Below are 15,089 nucleotides of genomic sequence, written 5' to 3' on the forward strand. Positions count from 1 at the left end.
CAGATATAATTAAATTGGATTGCAGAAAAAAAGAGGAAGATTTTAGTAGATCTTTGAAAACATAATTATATTATCAGATGTGTGTATCCAAGGGCAATTACGTAATTTTAGTAGAGAAAGATCCGGTGGATCGAGGAGTAGGGGGCGTGATTCCAGAAATTTGCTGGGTCGCGTGTTCCCTGGGCCCCACACTCTCTACGTATTTCCCCGCCTTTACTTTTTTTTTTTTTTTGTCAGGAAAATTAAATTAAAAGAAAATACGTTATAAGAAGAAGTGAAGGCGCATTTTAATATTTATGTCTCAACGTCCATCCATCCATCCATCACCCCCGTTTGCGTAACCACCACCACCGCACCGATCAATTATCTGTTTATCTCATCTAACCTTTCTCTCTCTCTCTCTCTCTCTCTCTCTCTCTCCCTCTCTCTCTCATCACTCATGAACTCCAGGTATATTCTCCTTTTCAGATGGATTTTTGTTCTGGATTTGAGTTTTTGAAGTGATTCGAGTAATGATGTATAGATTGTTTGGTTTGTGAATTTGCAGGATCGATTGAAGTTTTCGCGGTGGTTGTCGTTGAGGTAATTTTCGATTTGTGCGTTGTTTTGTTAACTGATTGATTGCTTTGGTTTTCGTGTAATTGATGATGTAAGTAGATTCATCATCTGGTTATAAGTTACAATACTTTGTGTTACGTTTGGTTTTTTGTTTCAATTCTGAATTTTGTTTGAGTTTACTGTTTGATTTGTTGTTTTTACTATGAGAAGTTTTCGATCATGTACTTTCTTTTCGTAGTGCGAGTTTTATGTGTTTTTGAGATTTATCATGTAGTGGTTTTCTGTGGATTTCCGGGAGTTGGAAGGAGTGCTGGATTGGTGTTGAATCCAGTAGGTAAGATAGTTCGTTGGTGAATGTTTTCGACTTGATGAAGGGCTTACGCTTGGAAATTTTGAAGGTTGAGGACGTGACTGTTAGGATTCTAATTTCTAGGGTTCATATCTGGGTTTTGGCTCAAGAAATCATACATGGATAAGAATCATAGGAGATATGTATGTGCGCCTGTTTAGCCTTCCTTAATTAAATAGATATTTCATTAAAGTATTCTACTGGAACTAATCATCATTTTGGTTTATAATCAAGATTTCATAGTTGTAGACTTGATCATCAATCTCTCTTTTTGTAGTTGAATATATGCTGCAAATATAGATTCTTGTCACTTGTTGGTGTCCCCCTCATCCAACTTGTGTATTTAACCCAATAAAGATGATCATGACGCCCATTTGTTGCAAGTTTATTCCTTGCTTGTTAGTTCTGTGTCAATGTAGTGCTGTGTATCACACTATTAAGGCACATGGAATAGTTGCTTTTTAGTGGAGTCGTCACTTTGTAAGTAACTGGCCGTTGTTGTTCATCCAAAATTGTGAATTTTGGCTTGACTTGGGTAAATTTACTCCCACAAAATTTCAACATCTGTCTTGTTGCCTCACTTGATTGAATAACAACTGTCTTTTTATGTTGATAAGCATTCATTCTTTAGGAACCAATAAAATACATCATTGTGTACAAATTGGAAACATACATTATTGCTCCCATTCTTAGCTTGGTATCCTTTTAAGTTCTTTATATCATATATCACTATTCTTGATTGGAAACATATTCTCTGAAGTAGTGTGGGAATCTTATGTTATTGGGTGCATAAATTTGTTGTATAGTGTAAAGGGCATTACTTTTGGTGGCATTGGCAACTTGTAGCATTCCAAAATCTAATTCTTTTTTCCATTATTCTTTTATAGGTGGATTGTCTTTGTATAAATCATTTAAAGAACATGTTGGGAGGAAGTAACAGCAATTCATTAATCCCTGTCTTTGTTGATGAGAACCTTTTCCAATACCCTTCAAACACATCAAACCAATTGCAACTATTTGGAAATGGTAAATTTCTATCCTTCTAAAACAAGATTCAAAAATTCTTTATTTTTCAAACTTATTGACATTCATCTGATCTTTTTGAATTTCCATATTGTCAGTTGCATGTAATGTTGATCAAGTAAATTATTCAGCAAGAGATCAAAATAGTCCTGTTTTTCGACCCAACAAACGACCAAGGGAAACTGAGGCTAATAACCTTATGCAGAAAAAGCTTCAGATTTCATTGAATCATAGTTTTTATAATGAGGATATTAACCCCCCTTCAACCATCCCAAACCCACACCATGTATCAACTGGTTTAAAGTTATCATATGATGATGAGGAACGCAACTCTTCCATCACTTCAGCAAGTGCAAGTATGACATTAGCACCATCAATCATGTCTTCTTTTGGTGATAGCATCACAACTGAACTTGATCGACACAAAGATGAATTTGAAAGATACATTATGATCCAGGTACTATTTCCTTGGGACCAAATATTGAAAATTGCATTTCTCTGTTCCTACTGAAAAAAAAAGACGTAAATGCCCTCTTGTTCTTCATCATTGATACCTTGAAACCTTTTCTAGTTAATGCAACCCCAGTGATCTGTCATGTATAGATATGGGCAAAATAGTCATTTGACATGTGTTAGGGACTCAAAGCAACAGCTTGTACTGCGTTTTGGATGGCATGACCTTGCAATTTTTTTTATTGCTGCCAAAAAGGTGGGGCATTATCCCACTCTCGGATTTTTGTAAATGCAAAAGACGTAAATGCCCTCCTTGTTCTAGAAAACTTTTTTAGTCCCTTCCAGGTCTTGTCACAAATGCTGTTATCATATAAGGTGAAAATAATAAATTGATACGGGTTTTTGGTTAACCCATGTAAAAAGAGTATTTTACCCTTTTTATGATATTTGATAGATTATTTGGGTCATTTCACATGTGTTGGCCAATGAAACCATAGGGGCATTTTTTCAACACAAAGTGGACGAAACACTTAATTTACTATAATAATATGAGTCTGTACATTATTTGTGTATTAACCCTTTTTGGAAATTAACAATAACAGGAAGAAAACATGTTGAAAGGGATGAGGGACATAAGGCAGAGACACATGGCTTCATTCTTGGCTGCCATAGAGAAAGGGGTAGCCAATAAAGTACGCGAGAAAGAACACGAGATCCAAACCATAAACCGCAAAAACAAAGAACTTGTGGAAAGAATAAAACACGTGGCAAATGAAGCTCAAAATTGGCACTACAGAGCAAAGTACAACGAGTCCATGGTTAACATATTGAAAACAAACCTCCACCAAGCACTTGCTCAAGGAAATGATAACCAAATCAAAGAAGGATTTGGAGACACGGATCTTGAAAACGATAATGATGCGGTATCATCTATGGATCCTAAAAACCATACTACTACTACTTGCAAGGCATGCAGAACAAAAGAGGTGTCGGTTTTGGTAATGCCATGTAGACACCTGAGTTTGTGTAAAGATTGTGATAGTTTTACAAGTGTGTGTCCCGTTTGCCAGGTAGTTAAAACTGTTAGTGTGGAAGTCTACCTGTCGTGAAAGGAGAAACTTTTAACTTATAAAATGAAAAAAAATCATCCACACATATAACCTTTGTTTATTTGTTTATTTGTATATCGAGTGTTCTGGTATATATATGCGTTTAACAGAAACTTATATATATATATATATATATATATATATATATATATATATATATATATATATATATATATATATTCAAATGATCCTTAACATGTTGAAGAAATATTATTTCTTTCATCTCTACACAATAGACACACCTCTTCAACATAAGCCTCTCACTCTCTCATGACGTTTTGTTTTTTCAACTTCTTTTGGTCAAGAGCTTCTTGACATATCTCATCTATGGTACCAACAATGATGAATAATTATTTACTTATTTCGAGGATGAACCTAAATACATTGATCGGTACTGGCACTTGGAATGAATCGAAGGACCAACAGATGACCCTGAACTTGGGATCGTCTTTATTGAAGATAAAGATGCAGGATCTTCTTCTGGTTAATAAAGAAACACCTCGGTCACTATGAATTCCTTGACGCAATAATTGATTTGGCTTAAAGATCCAAGAAGGCTTTAGAAGATACGAGGAACAAGATTATCAGAGAGATTGAATGATGGCTAGCTGTACGAATTGGGTAATATAAATCAAGGACTTTATGATTGATTATCCGTGGTCCAACAAAAGTCACATAGGGGGAGATTGTTACTCTACCAAAAAAAGGACCATATTGAACCATCCCACAAACCTTCCATTTCAAGTAGCCGAAGATGGAAGATGTGTATGCCAAAAGACATCCATTTATAGAATCTTTTAGTTGACTTTTAGTTTTACTTTGTAATAGGACAACTTTAGAAGATATGACAATATCTTTTGTCAACGTAGAAATCAAATATTCTTTTATATTTTTGTTCCTACTCATCTTTCTACTCACCAGATCAAAACAAGTATTCAAACCAAGAGAATGATTAAAAGAAAAAAAAAAAGATTTGAAAAACCTCAACTTTTTAGAACAAGTCCGAAGTCCGAGTCAAATAACAATGATTTGAAGCACTTCTTTTTACACTATTTCGAAAACCCAAGGACTCAATCGTATGGATATGTAAAATACAAGATTTCCAATCCTAGCAGGAAAATGAGGGAAGGGATACTCAATTTAAAGTGAGTAAACAGAATTCCATACTCGATCTCATAGATACGTATAGAATTCTGCGGAAAACCATATTCGATGAAAGTCCTATGTACGGCTTGGAGGGAGATCTTTCATATCTTTATAGATCCACCCTACCATATGGAGTAAAAAAGCCAAAATAAGTGATTTTAGCACTTATAAAAAGAAAACCGATTCTTGAACCTTTTTCACGCTCATGTCACGTCGAGGTATTGTAGAAGAAAAAACTGCAAAATCAGATCCAATTTATCGTAATCGATTAGTTAACATGTTGGTTAACCGTATTCTGAAACATGGGAAAAAAATCATTGGTTTATCAAATTATCTATCGAGTCGTGAAAAAGATTCAAAGACAGAAACAAATCCAGTATTGTTCATGTGATTATTTTATATAAACAGGAACAAAACATAGAAATATATTTAATTTATATTTGTCAACGTACTATTTGTAAAAAGAAACAAGAGTAAATTACAGTTTTGGTCCTTATGGTTTGTCAGATTCGTACTTTCAGTCTAACTTTTGAAAGTTCGACAAGATGTATCCCTGAGGTTTAAAGAAATTGCATTGCACACCCTTAGTTCTTTAAAAAGATCATTTTACCCTTATATATATATATATATATATATATATATATATATATATATATATATATATATATATATATATATATATATATATATACACACACACACACACACACACACACACAATTGTTTAATTCATTTATATTTTTCCGGTTATATTTTATTTTATTGATTTATATTTTTTTATGATTTAAATCTTTTTGAAATTTTATTCGAATATATTTTTTAATGTTTTTTTGTTTATATTTTTTTGACGTTTTTTTAAAAACATTTATTGTCTTTATTTTGATGCTTTGTTCGAATATATTTTTTAATGTTTTGTATTTTTTTATATTTTTGTAAAGCTTTTTATAAAATTTTTTATATAAAAAATATAAAAAACTTTTTTAAATGTGAATATGATTAACACATATTCGGTAAAAAAATTATTTATTTGAATAGGGTTATTGTATACACTAACTGGAATTCGAAACGAGTGTCAATGACTTCGAGTTCAGTTTATTTAGTTTTGAAAATTTTTTAACAATTTTATTTCGAACAACTAATGCTAATCAAAATTCATATAACTCACACACATGTGTCAACGTTTTCGAGTTTATTTTTTATTTTTAGAAATTTTGTTCATTTTTGAGTTATATAGTTTCCAATTAGCAATTATATAACTTGAAACACGTTTTCGAATTTCGGTTAGCCTATATATTAATATTCTTGCCTTAGTTATTTGTTTTCATTAGAACTCATATATATATATATATATATATATATATATATATATATATATATATATATATATATATATATATATATATATATATATATATATATATATTTGAGACATGGGGACACGATTTTAGCAACTCAAAAATAAAAAATAAAACAAGTAAAATGCAAAATAAAAGGAAAATTCTGAAATAAATTTTTAAATCTTATTTTCGTTGTTTAATTTATCAAAAAAAAAAATTAGCGTTTTTTTTTTCAAAATATATGTAAAATATTCTAATAGAATATCACGCTGTAAATAATCAAATTGAATTTTTAGAATGTTAGAATATTTAATATTCTGCTAAAATTGGTAAATATGTTAAAATATTCTAATATTCTACCATAATTAATAGATTTGTTAGAATATTATAATATTTTGTTAGAATTTTTTAAATATGTATAGTTTAATATTCTACTAGAATATTCTACTATTTTAAAAATTCGATTTGAATATTTACAGAATAATATTCTATTAGAATATTCGTATATTTGGAAAAAACGATAATTTTTTTATTTACTTTTTATTTCTTTTATTTATTATTATTATTTTTTTTTATTTTGATAATATAAATGACAAAAATATTATTTAAAAAAATTCTAAAAGTTTCATTTATTTTGCATTTTAAAAATATTTTTTTATCTCCAAAATAAACGGCTAGGATTACGTCCCCATTTCTCACAAAATATGATGATTTCAGATGAGCTAACCTTATATATATATATATATATATATATATATATATATATATATATATATATATATATATATATATATATATATATATACACACGCACACACACACACAAAGGTAAAATAGTCTTTATAAATGGATTAAAGATGTGCAGTGAAATTTCTTTAAACCATAAGGATAGATCTTGTTAAATTTTCGAAGATTAGACTGAAATTACGAATCTAACCAAACTATAAGGACCAAAACTGTAATTTACTCAAGAAACTATATTATCTCTAAAATACCATACCACCTTAGTGTATAAATAGGTTATCGTAGGATAACTAAATACTTGTCCATAATGCATGCAATTTCAATTCAACAACGTTTGTCTACAATGTTTTAAAAACCGATTTGAACCGGCCGGTCAAACCGGTTGGACTGGAAGCTAGAGAAAGAAGCGTTTCATCTAACACCGGTTTTATGTCTATTTATAAACTGAACCAGCCGTTTTTTTCAAAAATCCGGTTGAACCAGTTATATTAAACCGTTTAAACCGGTAAAATTAAAAAAAAAACACATACAAATGAACCATTTTTATACAAAACCTAGTTTTTTTTCACATCAATTTTAGATTTTTTTTTTTGAGTAAAAACACATCATATATAAAGTTTTTTTAATACGTTTGTATTCATCAAAAACTGTATTTTGTTTATGTATTATACTTTATTTTATTTTTAATGTTTTTAATGTGCATTTTTAAGGTAATTTGTAGATGTCTACATATATGTAGAAAAATAGGTAAAAAAAATGAAAATTACAAAAACCGGTTGAACCGGAAACCGGTTACCATACCGGTTCAACCGGAAAATCAGTCACCATACCGATTCAACTAAAAATTCGGTTGAACCGAAAACCGGTAACCATATCGGTTTAACTAAAAAACCAGTTTTTAAAACATTGTTTCTCTCTCAAATACTTTTCTTCTTATGGTTCTTAAGTTATTTAACACTCTTTGCTGATTTATTTTGCACTTGTTAATCATTATATAACAAAACTAACTCTTTATGTATGTTATTGGTCTTTGTTTGTCGGTTCTTGTCTTGTAATTTGTTTCCATATAAAGCTCTTGTAGCATCATTCAACTTTCTAGACTTCCTCATATGTAGTATACATATCTCCCTATTCTAATAAATGAATAAATTTATTTTCTTATTGACAAGTGTTATAATATTAAAAATATTTATTAATATTATGTAACCTATGATACTACATGTCAATCTATTAATTCTTCATTTCAAATTTTGAATTTTAAATTTTCTACTCCAATTACATTAAATTAATAATTGATTTTTCATTTTAGATTTTAAATTTCACATTCTAATTACATTAAATTAATAACAATAAAATAAAAAGTTACATAAATTTAATATATATTATAAGGTGATATAATTTCATGTATTTATTTAAATCAACGATTATAATTTTATATAACTAAAAAATATCTCTTAATTAATATTTTTTTTGAAATAATTGATTAATAATTTTGAGTTTTTATTATGAAAGTTTAATTAATTTTATAACCGTGGTTCTCACGGGTTATAAACTAGTATGTTAATAAACTACTAACTAGTATCTTTCTAGCGATATACTTGGTAAGTGCAACATCAGTGTTTTTGTGTTTTTGAGGTATGAACTTGTTGCTACCCGAAAATAGTGTATTAAAATTTTTGAATTAAATTTAATAACAATTATATGTAAAATTAGAAAGGAAAGAAATGTCCTTAGAGACCCAAATGGTAACAAATTCAAACTTAGAGACGAAATGGTTATAAAAAAAGTTGGAATAGGAGTCCATTTTGGAAAAAATGGTTAGAACAAAACAATATATCCCTTACAATTTCGCTATGGTTAGAAAAAAAATAGAAGTCATCCTAAAAGAAAAGTTATAATTGTTGCTTGTGTTACAGTCATTATAATCAAAGGATGGTCTAACACCAACTGCTCTAAAAAACATGCCAGTGACGACACTATAATCTTCTATGTCTAATTCTTATTGTGGCAATCCCTCAATCTAAAAAAAAACACAAAAAGACGATTTGTTGTGGTATGCGTGTTGGCAAATTATCCAAGTCGGATATGGCAAGATGGCATGTTCTGTCTAGATCATACATTACTTGGAGTGTTTTCCAAGGTTTCAGATTTTTCCTTAAGCTATAAAGAATCCTTTATATGGAAATTATGTTTGATTACATTTAGAAATCCTAGTTATATTCTGATGTGTTTTCTGTTCAACATATATAGTTGATAAGATCCTGTAATCGATTATTCATATTGGAGTTTTGAGTCAGTTTTACTTCAATAAAATTACATGCAAGTTAGGCATCATATTTTATTGTTTTCTGTTGTGCTTTTTAATTGGTATCAGAGCAACTCACATTGTGTGGTGAACCTAAGCCTACAAACCAAAGCCTTGCGTTAGAAGGTGAATTTGCAACAAAAGAAAGAAGTTCTCATGTTCGATTTCTGTTCTCCTGAATTTGCGACAGAAGAGGAACCTTTTCCTGATTTTTTCTGTTCGTATGGAAACCAAAGACCTACCATCTATTTTTTCTTATTCGAGATCAGAGAGAGAACTCATATGGGGAACCTGATAAAAAAACAAATCAGTGAACAATCAATTTCCTTTTCTTGTAGTGGGTTTCACGAGTTGGATCACTCGATAATAGCAGAACCATTCACCTTGAGCCAGTTATCAAGAAATGTTGATCAACAATTTGACAGGTAAGGAAGGATCGAAAATCAATATGTGATGACAGGAGGAAAATAATCATAGCCACCGATGAAGGAATCAACTTCATTAATTTTTTATAGTGTCCAACCCTTATGACTACAAATTACACCATCTGGAGGATGCACATGGGGGTGTTATTCTGGATTCATAGTGTCTGAGATATGATTGATCTTGGACTAGATGACATGAAGACGAACAACATTGTGAAAGGGTTATTGTTTCATTTGATTCCGGAAGACTTAATCCTTCCAATCGGTAATCTAAAAACTAGAAAAGAGATGTAGGATGCAATAAAAACATGAAATCTGAGGGCTGATCGAGTAAAGGAAGCAAGTCTCCAAACGTTGACTATAGAGTTCGAGAATATAAATATGCACGACACCGACTCAATAGATGATTTTGCTGCAAAAATATCGAGATTTGCTTCAAAATCTACCTCGCTAGGAGAAGTAATGACAGAATAGAAACTTGTGAAGAAGTTTCTTACGAGCCTTCCTAGACGATTTGTTTACATTGTAGCAACTCTTGAACAAGTCTTGGATCTTAAGACGATAGGATTTGAAGACGTGGTTGGTCACTTAAAAGCCTATGAAGAAAGAATCAAGGGAGAAGATAAAGAATCCGAAACACAAGCAAAGCTACTCTATTCGAAAACTGAATCATCCAACAGAAACAACGAGCCATCAAGAGGTAGAGGTCGAGGTTCAAATTATCAAGGTAGAGGACAAGGTCGGGGTAACACACAAGCTCACAGTCACTTAGAATCCTCTAAAAATTATAAAGATCAAAAGCAAAAGGGAAAAATGCAAACAAAGAGATCTCTCAAACATCCAATGTTACCGGTGTGATAAATACAGACACTTCGCTTCAAGATACCCGGATCGAACCAAAAACCATGAGGCAAACCTTAATGAGACACACGAAGGAGATACAAATCATAAATAAGGGACATTCTTTATGATGAATACAATTCAAGAAACGATGTTCTTGAACGAAGAAAAATATATCCCTCCAAAAATTGTAGAAAAAGATGATGAAGATGAAATTTGGTACTTAGACAATGGTATGAGCAACCACATGACCGACAACCACTCATATTTTAGGAAGCGAGGTGAAAAAACAAAAGTCTAAAATTGGAAAAAGCTTTATATGGTCTTCGACAATCTCCAAGAAAATGGAATTTGAAGCTTAATAATACTTTGAAAAATATGGGTTTTCAACGATGCATGCAAGAAAATGTGGTTTATATAAATGTTTCAAATGGAGAATATGTAATTGTTGTGGTTTATATAGATGATTTATTCGTCACGAGAACAAGTCTAGAGTTTATAAATCAATTCAAGAAATTAATGGCATTGCAATTTGAAATGTCAGACCTTGGAGAACTAACTTGCTACTTGGGTATTGAAGTATTGCAAGAAAACGGTTGTGTAAAGGTAAAGCAAGAGAGTTATATCATGAAAATTCTAAAAGAATAAGGTATGGAAGACTGTAATTCAACTCAATGTCTTATGGAACCGGGACTAAAACTGTCTAAAGCTGAAGATGAACCTAAAGTTGAAGCTACCCATTATCAGAAACTAGTGGGTTGCTTACGATATCTCTTGCACACACATCCAGATTTAGCATATTCGAATGGAGTAGTTAGCCGTTATATGCAAAGTCGAAGAGAATCTCATACACGTGCTATTAAGAAAATTCTTTGTTACTTGCGTGGTACAACATCTTTTGGGATAATATATAAACGAAGTAAAAATATGAGCTTGCTAGTATACATTGATAACAATCATAAGATGATGGTTGAAGTACAATAAGACATGTTTTCTACCTTGGTGACTCACCTAACACTTGGTGCTCCTAGAAGCAAGGCACAATAGCATTATCTTCGTGTGAAGTTGAGTTCATGGCAACTAATACAGCTGCATGTCAGGCAGTTTGGTTATAAGAGAGTTGTTAGATGAGCTGACAGGAATGAAGAAACATAAGGTGTTGATTCGAATAGTCAACAAATCAACAATTGCATTGTCAAAGAACCATGTATTTCATGGAAGAAGCAAACATATTCAAGTTTGTTATCACTTCATTCGAGAGCGAGTTGAAAACGAATAAGTGATGGTTGAACATGTTTTCAGGGACAAGCAATGTGCATATCCATTTACGAAGGTCTTAGCTCGGATAAGGTTCACATAGATAAGATCGTTGCTTGGCATGCAAGAATTACCCTCGACTTAGAAATTCATGGGGTGATTGTTGGTGAATTATTTGAGTCAGATATGGCAAGATGGCGTGTTTTGTCCAAATCATACATTACTTGGAGTGTTGTCCAAGGTTCTAGAGTTTTCCTTAAGCCACAAGGAATTATTTACATGGAAAATTTTGTTTGATTACATTTAGGAATCCTAGTTATATTCTGATTTGTTTTCTGTTTAACATATATAATTGACAAGATCATGTAATTGATTACAATTTTACTTCAATAAAATTACATGCGAGTTAAACATCATACTTTACTGTTTTCTGTTGTGCTTTTAATGCCAACATTCCTCGACTAGTCGATGTGATGTCGAAGTATGGAGACTTGATTTTGAGAGTTTTCGAATTTATTCACTCTCAACGAACTCAAAACTTCCTCGACACAAAGACTATTGTATATATTGACACTGATATTGTCGAACCATAGCTCGTCTAACAACCAATAATGGCCGCGTATGTTTATAGAAAAATATACATGCTCAACATTAATAAATACAAAAATTAGATATATTTGATTGTCTAACCATTTCTAAAACAAAATAATAAGAAACAACTTTGGTTCAACTTAAAAATGGCACAAGAAGGTTTTGTCAGGCAGTTGTCACTCTTAAATCGAGAACTGAAGCTCTTAAATCACAAAGTACTCCAAACCCCAAGAGCATCTAGCCAGCTACTACGTGCCTAAGAAGATCAATAATATGCACATTATTGAACCCCAAACATCTTCTTAAAATGGAAAGAACAACTAATGGTTCTTAATTCAATGGGGTCAGTTACACAAATGTCATTTAAAGGGCTTTTTTTTTCTTAAAGAGGATGCCTTCAATACTTTCCATTATAAGACACCATTACCTTGTGAAGGAACCTGCAAGTTCTTGCAACAGAAAGCCATGCTCCTATCTCTGTGGTAAAGTACTCCTCTTATACTAAGCTTTAATCGATCATCTTCGTCTTTTCATACCACGCTAGCTAGTAGGAATATGTCACTAACTTCTCATTTAGTGGCATGAAAGTGACTAGGTATCTATAGTTTAATGAGCAAAAACTGAGGCTTACCTTTTTTTTTTTTTTTTTTTTTTTTTTTTCTTTCCTGTAAACTTATAAAGTTTAACTGTTTTTCACCACGATCAGATTCTTTAAAAGAAATATGATCGTGCAAAACAGCACAAGAAATTTTTTAAGCCCAAAGCAATAGAATAATTCAATAAACTCAAAATAAAAAATGGTTGTCATATACACAAGAACAGCTTGCTCACACACTCGAGGTCCATGGGTGGTTTTGGCTAGGAATCGGCTACGTTCTTGAAACCTCGTATATATTATGAGCAAAAGGCAAAAGAAAAAAGAACATATATTGATTTTTCGAGGTATCTAAATTAAAGGTGGTGTTACGTTAATTGGCTATAGATTAATTAAGGCTTCAAATCAAATGAAATTATCACCGGCCATAATTAGAACGAAACTTATAACTACTTAGTCACTAGCTAGCCTCTAATCCGCAACATGTTCTTCGGCTTGCATTGTATGAGTGTGTTAACTTAAGAAGGCTTCTCCGAACCAAGCTCCTGAATCATCACTGTGGGTTCATTACCCGAAGCCTTTGATTTCTCTCCTTGGTTCTGTTGACTTGGTGGTGAATGAGCCCACTGAAACAAGAATCAAATTCACGTACTAAGTTCATGATAATCATCATATGTATGTATGTATATGTGTGTGTGTGTGTGTTTGTTATTAACTAGGTTGTTTCCTTAAATATATGTACACTCATAGAACGCATACATTTTTGGCTGCTGTACTAAAGGCTAGCTTATGAGAAATGTTGGGATGCTGTGTCTTCAGCCTTATGATCTCTTCTCTGATAATGCACATAGTCATGAGTTGAAGCATAGTTACATGTATCTACCCAAAAATTATAAACTTAAATGAGTACTACTATACTTGATGAATTTGTTATATGCGGATGGAGCACGTTGCCTCTTTTCCGGGGCTGCAAACAAAATCATAATTGAGCTCATCAGGAAGATACAGTAATATTTGAAGTAATTTAAATGATGACAGTGTTTTCCTTTATCAGGATATGGGTATATGGGGCTTGTGTGTGGAAAGACACATTGTTTTATCATGTCGGAAAGGTAATTAAAGACTAGTTCTTAATGTATATAAATAAGATTTAAGTAAATTTTACGCTTGTTGACAACATGGTTAACTAAAACAAGATCATCTTCGTTGTCTTCATCTGATGAGGATGTTGAGATGAGAGGGGAAGAGCTACGCTTGCTCACTGGTGGTTTAGCTACTTCTTCGTCTTCTTTACAAACTTCCACCGTTGGCTTCATTTGAGAGAAGCAGATTTCATAAAACCGATACTATGCAGCATACATATGATAAAGATAGTATAATATACTGAAAGAAAATGAAAAAAAAAACACACACCTCTTCTTGGTTATTAATAGAAGGAAGCAGATGAAGAGGAAGAAAAGAGGATCTCATCATGTTCACTGAAAGGAGACCTGCGCAATGGCCACACTTGACTGTAACCACCATGGATAAGCAGCTACATGGTACACTAACCTGTAGACATATAGATACAATATAAATTGTCATGTGGGGAATGAGAATAAATAAAAACTCAAACGGAATAGAAATGCCACAGCTAGTAAACACTAATTTGGTTTAGTTAACATGCATAGGGGTTTACCAGCAAAACAGTGGTGCAGAACCCACATTGAACATAGCAAATTTGTTCTTGCTGAAGGTCAAAGAGATGGCTTAATGTTGACATTTCCTAGATAGAGAAGATAGAGAGATAGAGATGTGAACGTGAAGGATGGATGGTGTACTTGAATAAACACGAACATATATATATATATATATATATATATATATATATATATATATATATATATATATATATATATATATATATATATATATATATATATATATATATATATATATATATATATATATATATATATATATATATATATATATATATATATATATATATATGAGAAAAGTGAATATGTGGTTGTCACGTATATAATATTAGATATAGAACTATCAAAAATGACTTCTTTTTGATTAAATACATAAATTTTTTTATTGTTAGCTTCTTCCTATTGCTTTTGAGTTCATATTATGTCCGATTTAATAATTTATCCTCAACATTTATGTATTTCAAATGTTTTGTTTATATTAGACTTCTAGTAGGTTTTATAATTTTCTTTGGCACCTACCATATATACATCATATGTACATTTGCATGGTTTTTTTGGATGTGCTATGAAAAAAAGTTTATTGGGTTTTTAATGAATAACCCGTAAGAACCACAATTATAAAATTATTTAAACTTTCATATTAAAAAATCAAAACTA

At 31.4% G+C, this 15,089-nt stretch overlaps 2 protein-coding genes across 6 annotated transcripts; one reads left to right on the forward strand and one right to left on the reverse strand.

Annotated features, from left to right (window-relative positions):
* The first annotated feature begins 291 nt into the window (after positions 1–291).
* On the forward strand, positions 292–3,584 carry LOC111906431 (BOI-related E3 ubiquitin-protein ligase 1). Of its 5 annotated transcripts, XM_023902196.3 has the most exons (7): positions 292–450; positions 548–582; positions 833–892; positions 957–1,050; positions 1,795–1,933; positions 2,029–2,387; positions 2,986–3,584. In XM_023902196.3, the coding sequence occupies exons 4-7, from the start codon at positions 1,027–1,029 to the stop codon at positions 3,490–3,492; spliced, it is 1,029 nt and encodes a 342-aa protein (XP_023757964.1). In that variant the 5' UTR covers positions 292–450; positions 548–582; positions 833–892; positions 957–1,026; the 3' UTR covers positions 3,493–3,584. The 5 variants fall into 5 exon arrangements, with proteins under 5 accessions (XP_023757964.1, XP_023757963.1, XP_023757966.1 ...); XM_023902195.3 differs by lacking the exon at positions 957–1,050 and having other exon boundaries at positions 833–956; XM_023902198.3 differs by lacking the exon at positions 957–1,050.
* Positions 3,585–13,084: 9,500 nt separating this feature from the next.
* LOC111906451 (axial regulator YABBY 4) lies at positions 13,085–14,543 on the reverse strand. The gene is made up of 6 exons (XM_023902214.2): positions 14,411–14,543; positions 14,146–14,283; positions 13,898–14,042; positions 13,651–13,699; positions 13,492–13,567; positions 13,085–13,358 (listed from the first exon to the last, which is right to left on the reverse strand). Exons 1-6 carry the CDS (start codon positions 14,492–14,494, stop codon positions 13,251–13,253), a joined length of 600 nt encoding a protein of 199 aa, XP_023757982.1. The 5' UTR covers positions 14,495–14,543; the 3' UTR covers positions 13,085–13,250.
* Between the last annotated feature and the right edge of the window lie 546 nt (positions 14,544–15,089).

Source organism: Lactuca sativa, chromosome 3 (genome assembly GCF_002870075.4).
Source record: "Lactuca sativa cultivar Salinas chromosome 3, Lsat_Salinas_v11, whole genome shotgun sequence".
NCBI classification, from domain to species: domain Eukaryota; kingdom Viridiplantae; phylum Streptophyta; class Magnoliopsida; order Asterales; family Asteraceae; genus Lactuca; species Lactuca sativa.